Source organism: Panthera uncia, chromosome F1, assembly GCF_023721935.1.
Source record: "Panthera uncia isolate 11264 chromosome F1, Puncia_PCG_1.0, whole genome shotgun sequence".
Classification (NCBI taxonomy): domain Eukaryota; kingdom Metazoa; phylum Chordata; class Mammalia; order Carnivora; family Felidae; genus Panthera; species Panthera uncia.
This window is the reverse complement of record NC_064813.1, coordinates 13,745,950-13,761,113: the sequence shown is the minus strand read 5'-3', so window position 1 is coordinate 13,761,113 and position 15,164 is coordinate 13,745,950. Positions and strand designations below refer to the sequence as shown.

The window sequence follows — 15,164 nt, the reverse complement described above, 5'->3', positions numbered from 1 at the left end:
CCACACTTCAGATGCCAATCTGAACCTCCTTGGGTTCAATTAATTTGCTAGAGTGGCCCACAGGACTCAGAGAAACATTTAACTTACGAGATTACCAGTTTGTTATAAAAGTATATAACTAAGGAACAACCAGATGGAAGAGATGCATAGGGCAAGCACCTCGTGCTTCCATGCCCTCTCCAGGCAATCTAGACTCCCTAAATCTCTGCGTGTTCACCAACCCAAAAGTTCTCTGAACTTTGGGTTTTTATACAGGCTTCATTACATAGTCATGATTGATTAAATCATTGGCTGTTGGCAACTGATTTAACTTCAAGGCCTCTCTTCTCCCAAGAAGTTGGGGGATAGGACTAAAAACTCCAACCCTCTTACTGAAGGGTTAGTTCCACCAGCAACCAGCCCCCATCCTTAAATGCTTTCCAAAAGTCACCTCATTAACATAACAAGAAGCCTTTATTACTCTGAACACTTAGGAAATTCCAAGGGTTTTGTGAGCTGTAAGCCAAGAACCATGGATGAAGACCAAATAAATATGAGAAATATATTTTGGTCGTATGAACAACCAAATATATGCTTTTCTTATGAATCATAATATCACAGGCATCATTTATTGAATGCATATTATGAGCCACACACTATATACATTATCTTACTTAGAACCCACATGCACATTAAAAAAAATAAATAAAGTCTGGGACACTTGGGTGGCTCAGTCAGTTAAGCGTCCGACTCTTTGTTTCAGCTCAGGTCACGATCTCACGGTTTGTGAGTTTGAGCCCCAAGTCGGGCTTCTCAGTCACAGTGTGGAGCCTGCTTGAGATTCTCTCTCTCCCTTTCTCTCTCTGCCCCTCTCTCACTCGTGCATTTTCACATGTGCCTCTGTCTCAAAAATAAATTAACATAAATAAAGCCTGTATAATTATGTCTATGCTGCAAATGAGGAAATTAAGTCCCAGAGAGGTTCAACGCCTTGCTGAGGAGTCATGCTACTAACAATAGTCAGAGGTGGGACTGAAACACCAGTGAACAAAGCCTGCACTCTATCATTAGGATATGACAAGTCCTTTTCAAATATTGGCTTTTTGAGAATCTAAGAAAACAAGTATCATAAATAAAATGAGTCACCCATCAAATTACTTCTTTAAATGAATTTGTCCTTTTAATTCCAAGACACTGAAACAAAGAGGTCCTTCAGAAGCCCTACCCACTTCTAATAGGTATGTATGTGTTATTCATGGGTATATCATAATCTTGAAACAGTGGGAAATGAAAATGAGATGCTGTCACCAAGGAGCACTGACACACACTTGAAACTTCTAAAAACAGAGGACTTTCAGCAGAGATGCTAGAGAAAAACAAGATCTAAAACAGTCCTGTATCATTCACATAATTCATGGATTAAATATACCATCCTTTTCCTCAACAACTATCTTGCCTTTCTAATCAATTAACGTTAAGGATTTAACACTATATTGACACTTGTTGAAATTAATTATTAAAGTAATTTCTACGCTATGGATGGGCCTTCCTCTAAGGATACAAAATACAAAAGGAGGAGGCAGAGTGAGTTAAGAGGGAGGCACTTTAGAACAAACAGTAAGAGGAGGAAAAGAAGATGATGAGCTGAACAGGGCTCCCAGTTCTGAACACCAAGTTCCAAACTCAACTCTGATTCTGTTTCCGACCTTGGGCAAATCTCTTGGTCTCTCTGTATCCTGATGTAGCTCCAGGAAGTTAGCAAAGAAATTAAGACAGAAGAAAGTTTCTTACAGAACCTTGTGGAATGCCTGCCCTTGCTACTGACAAAAGCAAAGCTAAGCTACCCATGACAAAAAATAATGAAACACCGATTTGGTATTCATAAACCCTCTAATTTGTTGGAACAGTATTTAACTCAAGAAAAGCAAATCATTTAGTGCTAACCCTCTTCCTTTATCCTCCCCCACTTCTAAACAATAAACAACACATTCCACTCTCAAGTTTGTCTTTATAACATTTCCCTGACATTCTGTCTTCAATTTCCTTCACTACTTTAACTAAACACCATTTATTTATTTATTTATTTATTTATTTACTTACTTACTTACTTATTTATTTAGCTAGCTAGCTAGAGCAAGAGGGGCAGGGCGGTGGGGGGGGGGGGGCAGAGGAGAAAGAGAAAGAAAGAGACAGAGAGAGAAAGAGACAGAGAGAGTGTGTGTGTCTGTCTCAAGCAGGATCCATGCTCAGCACAGAGCCAAATGTCGGGTTCCATCCCATGACCCTGGGATCATGACCTGAGCCAAAATCAAGAGCCCAGTGCTCAACTGACTGAGCTACCTAGATGCCCCTAAATGCCTTATTCTTAAAATTCTTAAAAAAGAAAATAGAGGCACCTGGGTGGCTCAGTCAGTTAAGCATCTGACTTCAGCTCAGGTCATAATCAGGTTCATGATGAGTTTGAGCCCCGCATCAGGGGAGCTCCACTTCTCTTTCTCTGTCTCTCTGTCTCTGTCTCTCTCTGCCCCTCATGGGATTCTCTCTGCCCCTCACTCACTTGTGCCCTCTCTCAAAAAAAAAAAAAAAAAAAAAAAGACAAGAAAAGAAAAAAGAAAGAAAGAAAAATAGAATTCCACTCCTTTCAGCATTAGTGCCTTGGAGGTCCTTATAAAGCAGTTGGTTGGCCTGATCCATCCCACTCTTACTTAGCCTTCACTGCATCCAGTTATATTTTTAATCTCTCCAACCTTTTTTCTTTCCTCCTACTCTTCTCTCAGGCCCTCTCCAATACACAGTATCTCTTTGGGATAAGGTGATAGTCTAAATTCAATGCTTTGTTGTCGAGCAGACACTGAGACATAGATAGCCACTCCCCACTTTGACATCGATACTTCAGTACATGCAGCCTTGAGTTAAAATGATACCAGCTGCCAAATGACACTGGAAACTCATATATTGTTTACTTTCCTCTTATATTCCAATTCAATTTCAGAAGTATGGATTTTCCAAGTTGTTTTCTTTTTCGTAAAAATAAACTGACATAGTATAAATTATTTTGTTCCAGTTTGCATTACACACAACTGCATTCATTTTACAAAGCCACTTGAAAGTTGAGATCTCATATCTTATGCTGTCAGTTCTCTTTTTATACATACATCAGCTTCTATGTATTCATACTCCCTTCTATATTTACCCACAATAGTTAGAACTCAATAAATACATGTTCATTGACTTCGTTTGATCATATTTCTCAAGAGTACCAATAGAAGTCATATCCAAGGCTTAATCTCAGGTTGGCCACTTACTAGCCATGTGACCCTCTGCAAATTACTGGTCTCTCTAATCCTGAGATTCCTCCCCTATTGACATGGAGATGTGAAGACAAGTAAGATAAAGAAAACATGCAAAGTACATAACAGTGTCCATGCTTGCAACACAGTAAGGCCTCCTTCTTCCTTCCACTTTATAAAAATGTGTTCAGTATTATATTGCCCATTGGGATTTTAAGTTAATGCTGACAATGTGAGAAATTACAAAGCAGACTTAGAGGAAGGCAAAACTTTGGCCAAACAGAAAAAGAAATGGATTATTCTATACAGTACAGTAGTTCAGGGCTCTCTTGACTTGGCTCTGGTGGGAGAGAAAAAAAATCATCTGTTGTAGTCCCCTCAATGTTAAATAAATTATAGTAACAAGTAAAACATCATAATTTAACTCCACTTATTAGCCCTAACAAAAGGTAGTAAGAAAAACACCTAATATACTAAATGTATGTTCCATTGGTAGATAACCCAATAGCCTAATCTCTAGCTATTAAGTTTTCCATTCCTCCAAAGTTCTGGAAGGCTTTCTGCTCAACTTCATTCCTAAAGAAGTTAATCAAGTGCACTTAAAAAAAAATTTAATGTTTATTTATTATTTTTGAGAGAAAGAGAGAGAGACAGAGCGTGAGCAGGGGAGGGGCAGAGAGAAAGGAAGACACAGAATCTGAAGCAGGGTCCAGGTTCTGAGCTATCAGCACAGAGCTTGATGTGGGGCTCAAACTCACGAACTGTGAGATCATGACCTGAGCTGAAGTCAGACGCTTAACCAAATGAGCCACCCAGGTGCCCCCACAAGTGCATTTTTTAAGTAACTGTTAATGATAAGCAAATTTCAAAACAGAGATTTTCTATCCAGTCAAGTTTGTCTAGTTTTACTGCTTCTCTGATACTATTAATAAAAAAGAATTAAGTTGACTGTGGTAATTAAATCTTACCAACTGTGAATTTGTGATAAACTAAAGTACATTATATATGTTAATTCAGCAGAAATACCTTCGTAATTTCAGGTTTTAGCAATTCATTGTTGGATGAAAAAAGTTCATGTGTCTGGAACTTTATTTAAATAGACTCTTGAGGGGCGCCTGGGTGGCGCAGTCGGTTAAGCATCCGACTTCAGCCAGGTCACGATCTCGCGGTCCGTGAGTTTGAGCCCCGCGTCAGGCTCTGGGCTGATGGCTCGGAGCCTGGAGCCTGTTTCCGATTCTGTGTCTCCCTCTCTCTCTGCCCCTCCCCCGTTCATGCTCTGTCTCTCTCTGTCCCAAAAATAAATAAAAAACGTTGAAAAAAAAATTAAAAAAAAAAAAAAAAGACTCTTGAGAACCATGAAGCTCAATTTTCAAACATTATCGCATTTTAATTGTTAGCACCCATTTACCTAATAACTTTAACACTTGGAAGCCATTTGTTGAAAAATATTCACTAATTCAGATGCTTTGATATTTAAAAAAATACTTTCCGTCAGTACAAACCCATTTCTGAATTAAGTTTTACTAATATAAATGCTTCTGTGCCTAATCCCATTTGCAATTAGAGAAGTCTTACCCCCTCAATTTTTAACTACTCTCTTGAAATTAGTCAAAAGATTTAAAAATAGATTAGTGTTGATCTCACAACTCTTGATCTCCGAATCGTGAGTTCAAGCCCCATGTTGGGAGTGGAGCCTACTTAATTTTAAAAAATATATTTTAAAAAAGCTTTAATTTAATAATCAACATCCATCTTTAAAACATCACAACTAAATAAATATACATTTGACACTTCCACATTGAAACACACTCCCTCAACACAGTCACTTTTTAAAAAATCTTCTTTTAATCATTAATCAGAAAACCTATTCTATTTGTACAAAATTAAAAAAGTCTATTTACCATTCAGACTAGAATAAAATAATGTGGAATTCTCTGCCTATATAATTAGCATTGAAGAACTAAAATTTCCAACAAGTATATCATTAAAAAACATTTGCACACTAGCAACTAGTACAGTTTTCATTTAACACCTCCATAAACAACTTATATGCACTCTAAACACATACTTAAACAACCCAATTACATGCTAGAGCTCCCTGCAAGAATGTCTAATACAGTAAAGAAAAATACTTCCCCTTTAACTAATGTTGCTTCTTCCTAAGGAAGAATCTTCTGTGAAATGAGGCAAGGTAGACATAAATAAATATGATTAATACTATTAATATGGCAGCTTCTTACTTATTTAGGTGGTGCTTTTAAGCGTGATCGAAGAAAGAAGTTAAAAGTATTCATGAGAGGTTTGGTAAATCTAAATTCAGAGGGGGCAATACGACACAGAGGTTTTAGAGTATAGGTATAGAGTCCAGATACCTCAGGTTGAATCCTAGCTCCACTGTTTTTATGTTAAATTAAATTAGCCATCAGCAAGTTACTCAAACTCTCTAAATCTCAATTTCCTCCTCTGTAAAATGGAACTCATAAGAGTACCTTCTTTTGTGAGGTTTTATAAGTATTAAATGAGATTATCCATTACAAGCCCTTAGAATAACACTAGACGCATAGCAAGCTCTCAGGATATGTTAACCACTATCATCGTCATCATCGTCTCACCGCACTGTAAAAAAGAAAAAAAAATGGATATGAAAGCAGTTGAGTAAATTCAATTCTTCCATACACAAACCAGACAAATGGGCAGACCCCACACCATTTAATGCACCCCTTTATTCACACCATGAGTCTCAGCTTCTACTCATTAGACCTTACATTGTCTCTCATCGCCAGCCTATATTTCATCTGAACAACCAAAAAGAACAATCTGGTTACTCACACTATATTACGTTAATATGTAAACTCATCACTTCAGGAAGAAAGTCACAAACAAGTAGTTCATTCATGACTCATTTTATTCATAACAATCTCAAACTTGTCACCCCAAAATTGGATTTTACAGCTACAGTTAAATGAAGTAAACACATTCACAACCAAATTCATTCAGTGGTGTAAAAAAAAAAAAAAAAATCAATGTAAATAAATAGTCCACTAAACACAGATTGTTAAATACTGAGGAAAATGCATCATTATTTTGAAGAGAACAAGCTTAAATGATGAGTAAACAGAACTCACACAGGCAATGACCCCTTGTTTTATGATTACATTCAATAACTGGGCATACACCAGAGTCTTAAAATGAAAACAGATAACATATAAAAGAGGAACGTTTCATCCTTAAAGGATCTTATCTTTATTGCAAAATGTCTGGATAATAAAAAGATAAAAGGTTATAGTGGGGTATGAGTAGTTTTTTTTCTGTCTAGGACCAATCTCCTTCCAAAATTGAGAACTCCTTTTTCCCTAAGGTTGGTTTATAATTAGAAATTAGATTCCTCAATAATTCAATGACTGAAACCTTTATTAAAGTCAAATGACCTTTTTAATTAATTTTTTCCTAATATATAAGCTCTGCTAGGCAGGTGTCATCTCTACAGATAATAAAGCCTTTATATATTTATTAAATGAGATCTCCCTCTCTGTTCATCCTTTCCTTTGATTTGATATTCTAACAGCAATTAACTACTGGCACAACTTTAAAAAGTATAACAATACTAATGTATTCTGCTAAATGCTCTGATTTGTATACTTGTAATATCCCTAATTTTTGCTCTATCATGAAAAATGTTTAAGCTAAAATATTTTACTCTCCCATGTCTCTTTTTTGGAATTCTCATTTTAAAAGAATACAGCTAGTAAAGGGAAGTGTGTCAGGATTTGAAACCTGGAGAATGGAATTGAGATACATGCATAAAACTGACATATTCAAAAGCTCTTGACGCAAACAGTGCATTTATAACACAGGCCCATCCCAGTAAATACGTGAAGGATGCATAAAAATATGGCCATTGCATTTGAATTACTTACAATTTTAATCTTTAAGTATTTGTTTAAAAATAAAAGTAGTTAAATGACAAGGCACCATGTTAGATGTCCTGGAGCCTGAAAATTCAAAGTATACTGTCCTCAATCCTCACTGTCCCTATGGATACCACTATAAGTTTAGTGACAATAAATCAAAAACAAAGTAAAACCCTTAAGTGTATGGCTGTTGTATGTGTATGTTTGAAATCACACTCATCCTTCACTTCACCATTAGTCTGAGATGACGTATGCAAAATGTTTCACCATGACTTTTCCCATCACTCAAAGTGATAAAACCGAAGTGAAATGATGAAGAGATTTACTCAATTGTCAGTAATTTTACTTTTTTGCTGGGGTCCTAAGCTTTCTAATTCACAGGAGGAAAAAAAGACGAGGACGAAGAGTATCATCAGACAGAGCATCGTCTGAGAGAAAAGACTATGCACTTTACAGATACTAACAATTCCCAAAGGAGATGTAGGAATATCGAAATTTTACCTATCACCAAACACTAACCAAAAAAAAAAAAGAAAAAGAAAAAGAAAGGTGTGGGGCGGGGAGGAACAGGAGCCTTCCGAATCTCAAAACAGTCGCCAGCCCCATACAAAGAGTAAAGTACCAGCTCGGGATTGTCCCCACTCCGGCCCACCGTCTCGCCGCTGTCCATTTCTACCTGCTTTACTACAGGAAACAGATTTCAGCTTTCGTAACGCTTTAAAATGGGCTTTTCTTGGCAAATGTCTGCACTCCTCAGGCGAGGCCGTTACGGTAACTTAATCCCCCACGCACTGCTCGCTGGAGGAAATGCTGATTCCCAATCCAAAAATTAATTCTCTAGCTTTTTCTGTGTTAAAAGAGCCACGAAGAAACCCGTAACTCTCATTTAGGCTCAGCATATTCTCTTGAAGACCCGCCGGACAGATGAGAGCTCAGGGAACGGAGGATGATGCTGGGGGGAGGGGGCACGCGGGGAGAGTGCGAGAAAGACGCTGGTCAATCCCGAGATGATGCAGGAATGACATGGCATCTGGGCAACACGAGTCCACGCTCACCCCCCTCCGAGAGTGTGCCTCGGTTTCTCTGACATAAGCCTGGCGCTGTGAATAGGTGCACACGCGAACACACCACCTTTTATTCTCCGACTCCCAGGGAGGAGAATGGTGGGGAAGCGTGGCTGGGTAAAGCTTCACCACAACAAACGGTTTCTTTCTCCTCGCACCCCGCCTCCCCTGCTAGGAGCAGGGGACGACTGTCTCGAACAGTAGACAGCTGAGCGGAGAAGCGGGGCGAGAAGGACAGCATCTCCCGGGGAGTGGGGGGGGGGGGGCGCGGGGCCGGGGGGGGGGGATAAAACCCCGAAGCCTCCCGGAGAGCCTCCCGGAGGCTGACAGGAAAAAGAGGGGGATGAGGGGCCGGGAAAACAGAGGAGACGCGGACTGGGAAGCTCCCGGGCGCGCTACGCATCCAGGCTGCCCGAGGCTTGGCGCGCCGGGCGGGGCGGGGAGGGGGGGGAGTCGATCCCGGGCGGACCCCCTCCCCTGACTCCCCGGCCGGAGGACGCAGAGGAAATGGCTTTGTATCGCAGGATGAAAGGCAGACAGGAGGGCCACCGGGCCCGGGGGGGACGGAGGATGCCCGCAGCCGGGACGACCCCGCCCGCCCCGCGGACGCCGCGGCTCTGCCCTCCATTCCTCCTCAGCCCCGGGCCGGCCCTCGGGCTCCCCGCCGCCGGAGCACGCTCCAACGGCCGCGAGCGAGCGGGGTCGCCAGCCCCGCCCCCCGCGCCCCGCGCGCTCACCTGCCCACGAAGTTCTCGAGCACCGAGCTCTTGCCGGCGCTCTGGCCGCCCACCACGGCGATCTGCGGCAGCTCCAGCAGGCAGCTCTGTCCCAGCGCCGAGAAGGCGTCCTGCAGACGGTTCACTAGCGGGATCAGCTCCTCCATCTCCCGGTTCCCCATCCTGCCAGCGCCGCCGGCCGCCCGTTGGTCCCTGCTCTCCTCTGCGACCTGGCGGGGGGAGCCGGGGGGCCGCGCCGCCCTAGCCGCCCCTGCCGCGCTGGGTTCTGTCAGCCGCTTCCAGCGCAGACGTCGGATCCCGCCGCCCGCCAGCCGCTCGGCTCCTGACAGCTAACGGCCCGCAGCGCGCCTGCGCGGGCGAGAGGGGGCGTGGCCTGTCTCGTCGGCCGCCCCCTCCGCGCCCCGCCTGGCTGTAATTTCGCCTGAGGGTTCCCGGCCGGACATCCCGGCCCCGCGCGCGCACGCACTGCCTCCCAGCTGCGGCCAGATGCCACGACCTCCGTCCTCTGCTACCAAGGCTCAGAGGCAAAGTTACAGCACTTGGCCAGGGAGTCAGCAGCAGCTACAAAGCCAAAGTCTAGTGGAAAGCCCTACCGATTACCACTCAGCCCTGTCACCAGCAGTAGTAGCAGCATCTCCGCCACCACCACCACTGCGCCGCCGCCACAGTCACTTCCCAAAAGCAGATCTCATATTCTCACGCCCTGCTCCAGAACCCAGCTCTTCTCAAGGGGGCCGGCCTGTGGAGTCTAAATTCTTCCATCTGACATCCATTTCAGGACCTGCGTAGTCTGACCCTACCTAATTATTCGACTCTAATGATTCCGTCTCCCAGCCCCGTCTAAACAAAGGTGGAGCCGGTCGTGCTTACCCCGTACCACTCCCCCTTTTCAATCTACCACACTCATTCTGTCCTTTGCGACTCCTCGTGCCATTTCTCCTACCCATCTGTCTCCTCATAGGGTCTATATAAGCATGTACTCTGCACATTTTCTGTTATATTTAGCAGACTGAGACGGGTCCTGTGCCGGCTGATGGAGACATGAAGATAAATGGTCGTGTTTTGCTCAGCCTCCTTAGACGGTTCCTCTTTACAAATAGGTATCGATGCTTTCCAGGATTTAATTCATGGGCCTTGTCTCACATTTTAAGGGCTACCTGAAGACTTTCCAATGGCTTTAACTCCACAAAATGGCTAGTGACTACAAGAATCTAAATTGCTAACCCACCTCTCTCTCCTTTACTGTTGACTACTCCCACTGGTCCTGGACCTCATTACCTGAATGTCCACAAGTACCTCTGACTTAAATTCCAAACTGAGCTCATCTTTTCTAATTTCAGCATTTAATGCTATAAAGTTCCCTTGAAGCCTAGAAAGACTTGTATAAAAATGTCCAAATAACCAAAACACTAAGAACAGCCCAATCATCAATGACCAAGTATGATTTGGGCATACTTCTAAGCAACAAAAAGGAGTGAACATTCAATACAGCAATAACATAGTTGAATCTCAGATATAGTATGTTGAATGAAAGCCACTAAAGAGTACATATTGTATGCTTCCATTTATGTGAAGTTCTGGAATAGGCAAAATTATCTGTGTTGATAGAAATCAGAGCAGTGGTTGCCTCTGAGGTGTAAGGATTGACTGCAAGAGGCACCAGAGATCTTTGTAAGGTGATGGAAGTGTTCTATGTCTTGATTTGGATGCGAGTATGTATTCGTAGACTCATTGAACTAAACATTTAACATCCGTACATTTCAGCGTTGCCTGGGTGGCTCAGTCTGTTGGGCATCCAACTTCAGCTCAGGTCATGACCTCCCAGTTTGTGAGTTGGAGCCCCACATTGGGTTGTGTGCCGACAGCGCAGAACCTGGAGCCAGCTTCAGATTCTGTGTTTCTGTCTCTCTCTCCTTCAAAAATAGATAAACACTGGGGCGCCTGGGTGGCTCAGTCGGTTGAGTGGCCGACTTCGGCTCAGGTCATGATCTCGCAGTTGACGAGTTTGAGCCCCGCGTCGGGCTCTGTGCTGACAGCTCAGAGACTTGAGCCTGCTTCCGATTCTTTGTCTGCCTCTCCCCTGCTCATGCTCTGTCTTTCCCTGTCTCAAAAATAAAGACAAACATTAAAAAAATTTTTTTGATAAATAAACATTAAACAATATTTTTAAAAAGATTTGTGCATTTCACTGTAAATTATACCTCAAATTTTCTGAAAAGCAAAAGAGAAAGACAAAAATGAATGTATCATCCCCTCCACCAAAGCGTATCCCTAGTAGGATGTCTGCCTAACATGCCTTCTTCAGGAATCACCTTTCCATCTACCACATGGCTGTAGCCAGAATACTTATGAAGATACAAGGGCATGAAGAGCAACTAACTGTGCCCTCCAGTGTGCTCCCTATCTCAGCAAGAGGTCTGCCCAGTCCCAATCCAGAATCTGGAAATCATCCTCACTCCTTTTCATTCTCTCTCTCCTTCATCCCCTACATCAGGCTGAATCCCAAATTATGCCCATTCTACCTCCCTACAACCCATCTCATCCTCTTCATCTTTGCTGTCAGTGTCTCATTCATAACTATCATTTGTTAACCACTTTCTTCTATGCTTCCCATATATATATGTAACCTGAACAGATTTTCATTACTGCACTTGACACATTGCATTGAATCTCTGATTTATATGTCTCTCTCTTCCACTATAAAGTGATAACAGAATAATGCCCCCTACCAACTATGTCCACATTTAAATCCCCAGAAACTGTGAATATGTTACCTGACATGACAAACAGAAATTTACAGATGTGATTAAACTAAGGGGACACCTGAATGGCTCAGTTACTTAACCATCTGACCTCGGCTCAGGTTATGATCTCTCAGTTCATGACTTTGAGCTCTGCACAGGGCTCTCTACTGTCAGCACAGAGCCTACTTGGGACCCTCTGTTCCCCTTTCTCTCTGCCCCTCCCCTGCGCACATACTCTCTCTCTCCCTCCCCAAAATAAATAAACAGTAAAAGCAAATTAAAAAAAAAAAAAAAAGCTAAGATCTGTGTGATAGGGAGATTATGCTGGATTGTCTGGATGGACCCAGACTGATCACAGGGATCCTAAAGAACAGACAGCCTTACCTAGCTATGTCAGAGGGATATGTGACTACACAAGAGTCATCACAGAGTTGCAACTTTGCTGGCTTTGAGACGGAGAAAGAGGGACCACAGGCCAAGCAACGTTGTCTGCATCTAGAAGCTGGAAAAGTCAAGGAAACAGACTCTCCCTGGAGCCTCCAAAAGGAACACAGCTTTGCTGACACCTTCATTTTAGCTCACTGAGACCTGTGTCAGACTTCTCTGACCTACAGAACTGTAAGACAATAAATTTCTGTTGTTTTAAACCACTAAGTTTGTGGTAATTCATTAGAGTGGCCATGGAAAATGAACACAACTAACCATAAGTTCCTTGAGGGCAAGACCCTTCTCTGTGACTCTCAATGCCTAGCACTGTGCTTAGTACCTAAGGACACCATAGTCTCCAGGGAACAGGCATAAACAAATTATCACAACACAATGTAATAATTGTTCCAATGGTAGTATGGACTGAACTGTGTCTTTTCAAAATGCATATGTTGAAGCCCTAATCCTCAGTGAGGCTATATTTAGAATAAGGTTAAATAAGGTCATAAGGGTGGAGCACTGATCCAATAGAATATCCTTACAAAAGCTTGCTCTATCTCTGCCATATGGGGACACAGTGAGAAGCCAGCCATCTGCAAGCTAGAACAAGAGTCCTTACCAGGAATCAAATCAGCACCTGAATGTAGGACTTCCTAGCTTCCAGAATTTTAAGGAAATAAATTTCTGTTATTTAAGCCACCCAGTCTATAATATTTTGTTATGGCAACCTGAGCAGACTCACAATACCACGTTTGTTTAAAGGAAAAAAAAAGGAAAACAAGATGGGAATCTGGGAGTAACCATTCTGTCTGGGGAGGCCTTGATGAGTATATCCTGCACTCTGCTATGTGCTGTGAGGAATATAAAAAACTCAGAAGCACTAGCCCTTGCCCTGAGTATCTTGCACTCTAATGTAAAAGGCAATGCTACCATGCCTTAGAGAATGTGTAATCATTATATAAATTTGAATTTCAAGTGCACTGAAGCAATGCATGTCATCTGTGTTTTCCAGAACTTAGGTCAAATCAGTCCCACCCACCTACGTCAAGAAACCAACCTGAACTACTTTTGCTAATTGCTTTCTTTCTTACTTCCCATTTCCAGAATCAATTCTGCAATAACATGCAACCTGAGAAATTTAATACTCACACTCAACACCCTTTTTGCATAAATTAATCTGGATAAAACAAATAGCAAGGAAAACTCCAAGGGGAAAATCTGAAAGGAACTCTTGACAAGAAGACAACCTACACCTTTGAGGGTGGGTGTAAAGCTGAAAAGGGGAGCCCGGTCAGCCGCCCCTGCTTCCTGACTGCATCATATGATCACCTCAGCCCTGCTTCAGCACCAAGTGATGAATGCCAATTCCTGCTCCCTAACACACTTGTTTCCACATCACCTTCTGAAAATGCAGAAGATTCCTAAAGGTTAACAGTCATTTTCAGGTGTGGCTCTCTAGCTAGGAAGTTAGAACTTTTTATGAACACATCAGAACTCTTATTGAAAAGAGGATTTTCCTTCAGAGTCATTGTGAGAAGCACCAATGCAATTGCAATTGCAATTCTACTGCATTTCACACAGTATCAGTGGAACCCCTCCTTTGAAATTAATAAACCTTCTCCAAAAACTCAGACTCTGGTCCACAGTCACACATCATTTCAGGTAAATAAAATATTATCCATGTTGACTTCCTACCACATTCATAGGACTTGGTACCAAATAACTTCTGGCTAATTCTAAGAATTAAACATATATACTTAAATAGATGTATCTTAAGTATGCATATATTTTTTAAATATCCTACAGGCTGAAAACAAGCTCTAAGGAGGTAGGAAATTTTTGAGCAGAGAAAACATCTTTGAAAAACACTTAACCTCTGAAAGAAGAGCACATACTTGAAGATATGATTTAGGAATTCATAGTTTTTAAAAATGTCACATTACTGCAGAGCCACATCTCCCACAGTGCCTCACTCAGTAATCAGTAAATATTTATGAAGCAGATCTGAACCAAAACTGTAAGCATTTGTCATGTCAAAGTACCTGTCGGTACTTTGTGAGTACCAATAGTAAATGATAATGTTACTCTGTGTACAATTTAGGACCTATTCAAGCCTTACAGTTCATTCCCCAAAGGTTATCCCTTGGATGGATTTTAGATCTTACTGCAAATCAGTTTGTCTGCAGGCATCTTTTAAGTTCTGTTAAACCCAGTGAACATCCAACATAGACACACAGACTTTCAATACTGTAGCCATCCTGGTTGACACTTAGGTCTCCCAGAGCTTCTCTCCTTCAGCTGAGAGCAGGGGTCAGAAAGTAAAGACTCTCAATTTTGTTGCCCATATTTTTCCTTCGCTGTCATCAAGACGCAAAATAACTCTGGAAGAACTACTCCAGTCTCCTACCCTTATCACTTCTGTCAATTTGAGATCTGACAGATGGAGTGTCACCAGTAGTCTCATGGAAGCGTGGCTGAATCTCAACACCTGCAGGGCAGAAAATACCAACAGGCAAGATTAAGGTGTTAAAACAGAAGGGTTAGGAAGAAGTCTCTGTATCACTTCTATTTGACTTAGCAGTTTGTGCCTCCTTCTATCAAGTAGGTATAGCCTTTTTTCTGCTGTAAGCAAAATCCGTACATACTGAAGCGGAACAGAAAGCACATAAGATTCCTTTTAAAAGGAGGGCCCCTAGTGCTTTTTAATTCTCATGTATTGAATTATGAATCTTATACATATAGAGATATATAGGGATAATTGTATATTAATTGCATATTATATGTAATTCTACAGTATCATTAATAACATACTAATATCTTTATATATAGGTAAGCTACAATGGCCATTTAAATATGTTTATGAAGATTTTTCACTGACAGAGAAATTATATGACTAAAATATTAAATGAAAAATGCAGGTTATAAAATTTTACATATGGATTATCATATCTGCATAACAGCCTGTCTGGGGAAAAAAACTAGAAAGAACCGTGCCCCAAAATTTAATGATATT

The 15,164-nt window shown here is 41.7% G+C and overlaps 1 protein-coding gene across 9 annotated transcripts in view; it reads right to left on the bottom strand.

Annotated features, from left to right (window-relative positions):
• The window catches only part of DNM3 (dynamin 3), a 560,234-nt gene extending 550,915 nt beyond the window's left edge, over nt 1-9,319 (bottom strand). For all 9 annotated transcript variants that reach the window (XR_007458711.1, XM_049633950.1, XM_049633954.1 and 6 more), the window contains exon 1: nt 8,982-9,319. Coding sequence is in view for 8 of the 9 variants with exons in the window: in XM_049633950.1 (XP_049489907.1) it covers nt 8,982-9,142 (161 nt within the window). In the remaining variant the exon portion in view is untranslated. The remainder of the gene's footprint in view (nt 1-8,981) is intronic.
• Between the last annotated feature and the right edge of the window lie 5,845 nt (nt 9,320-15,164).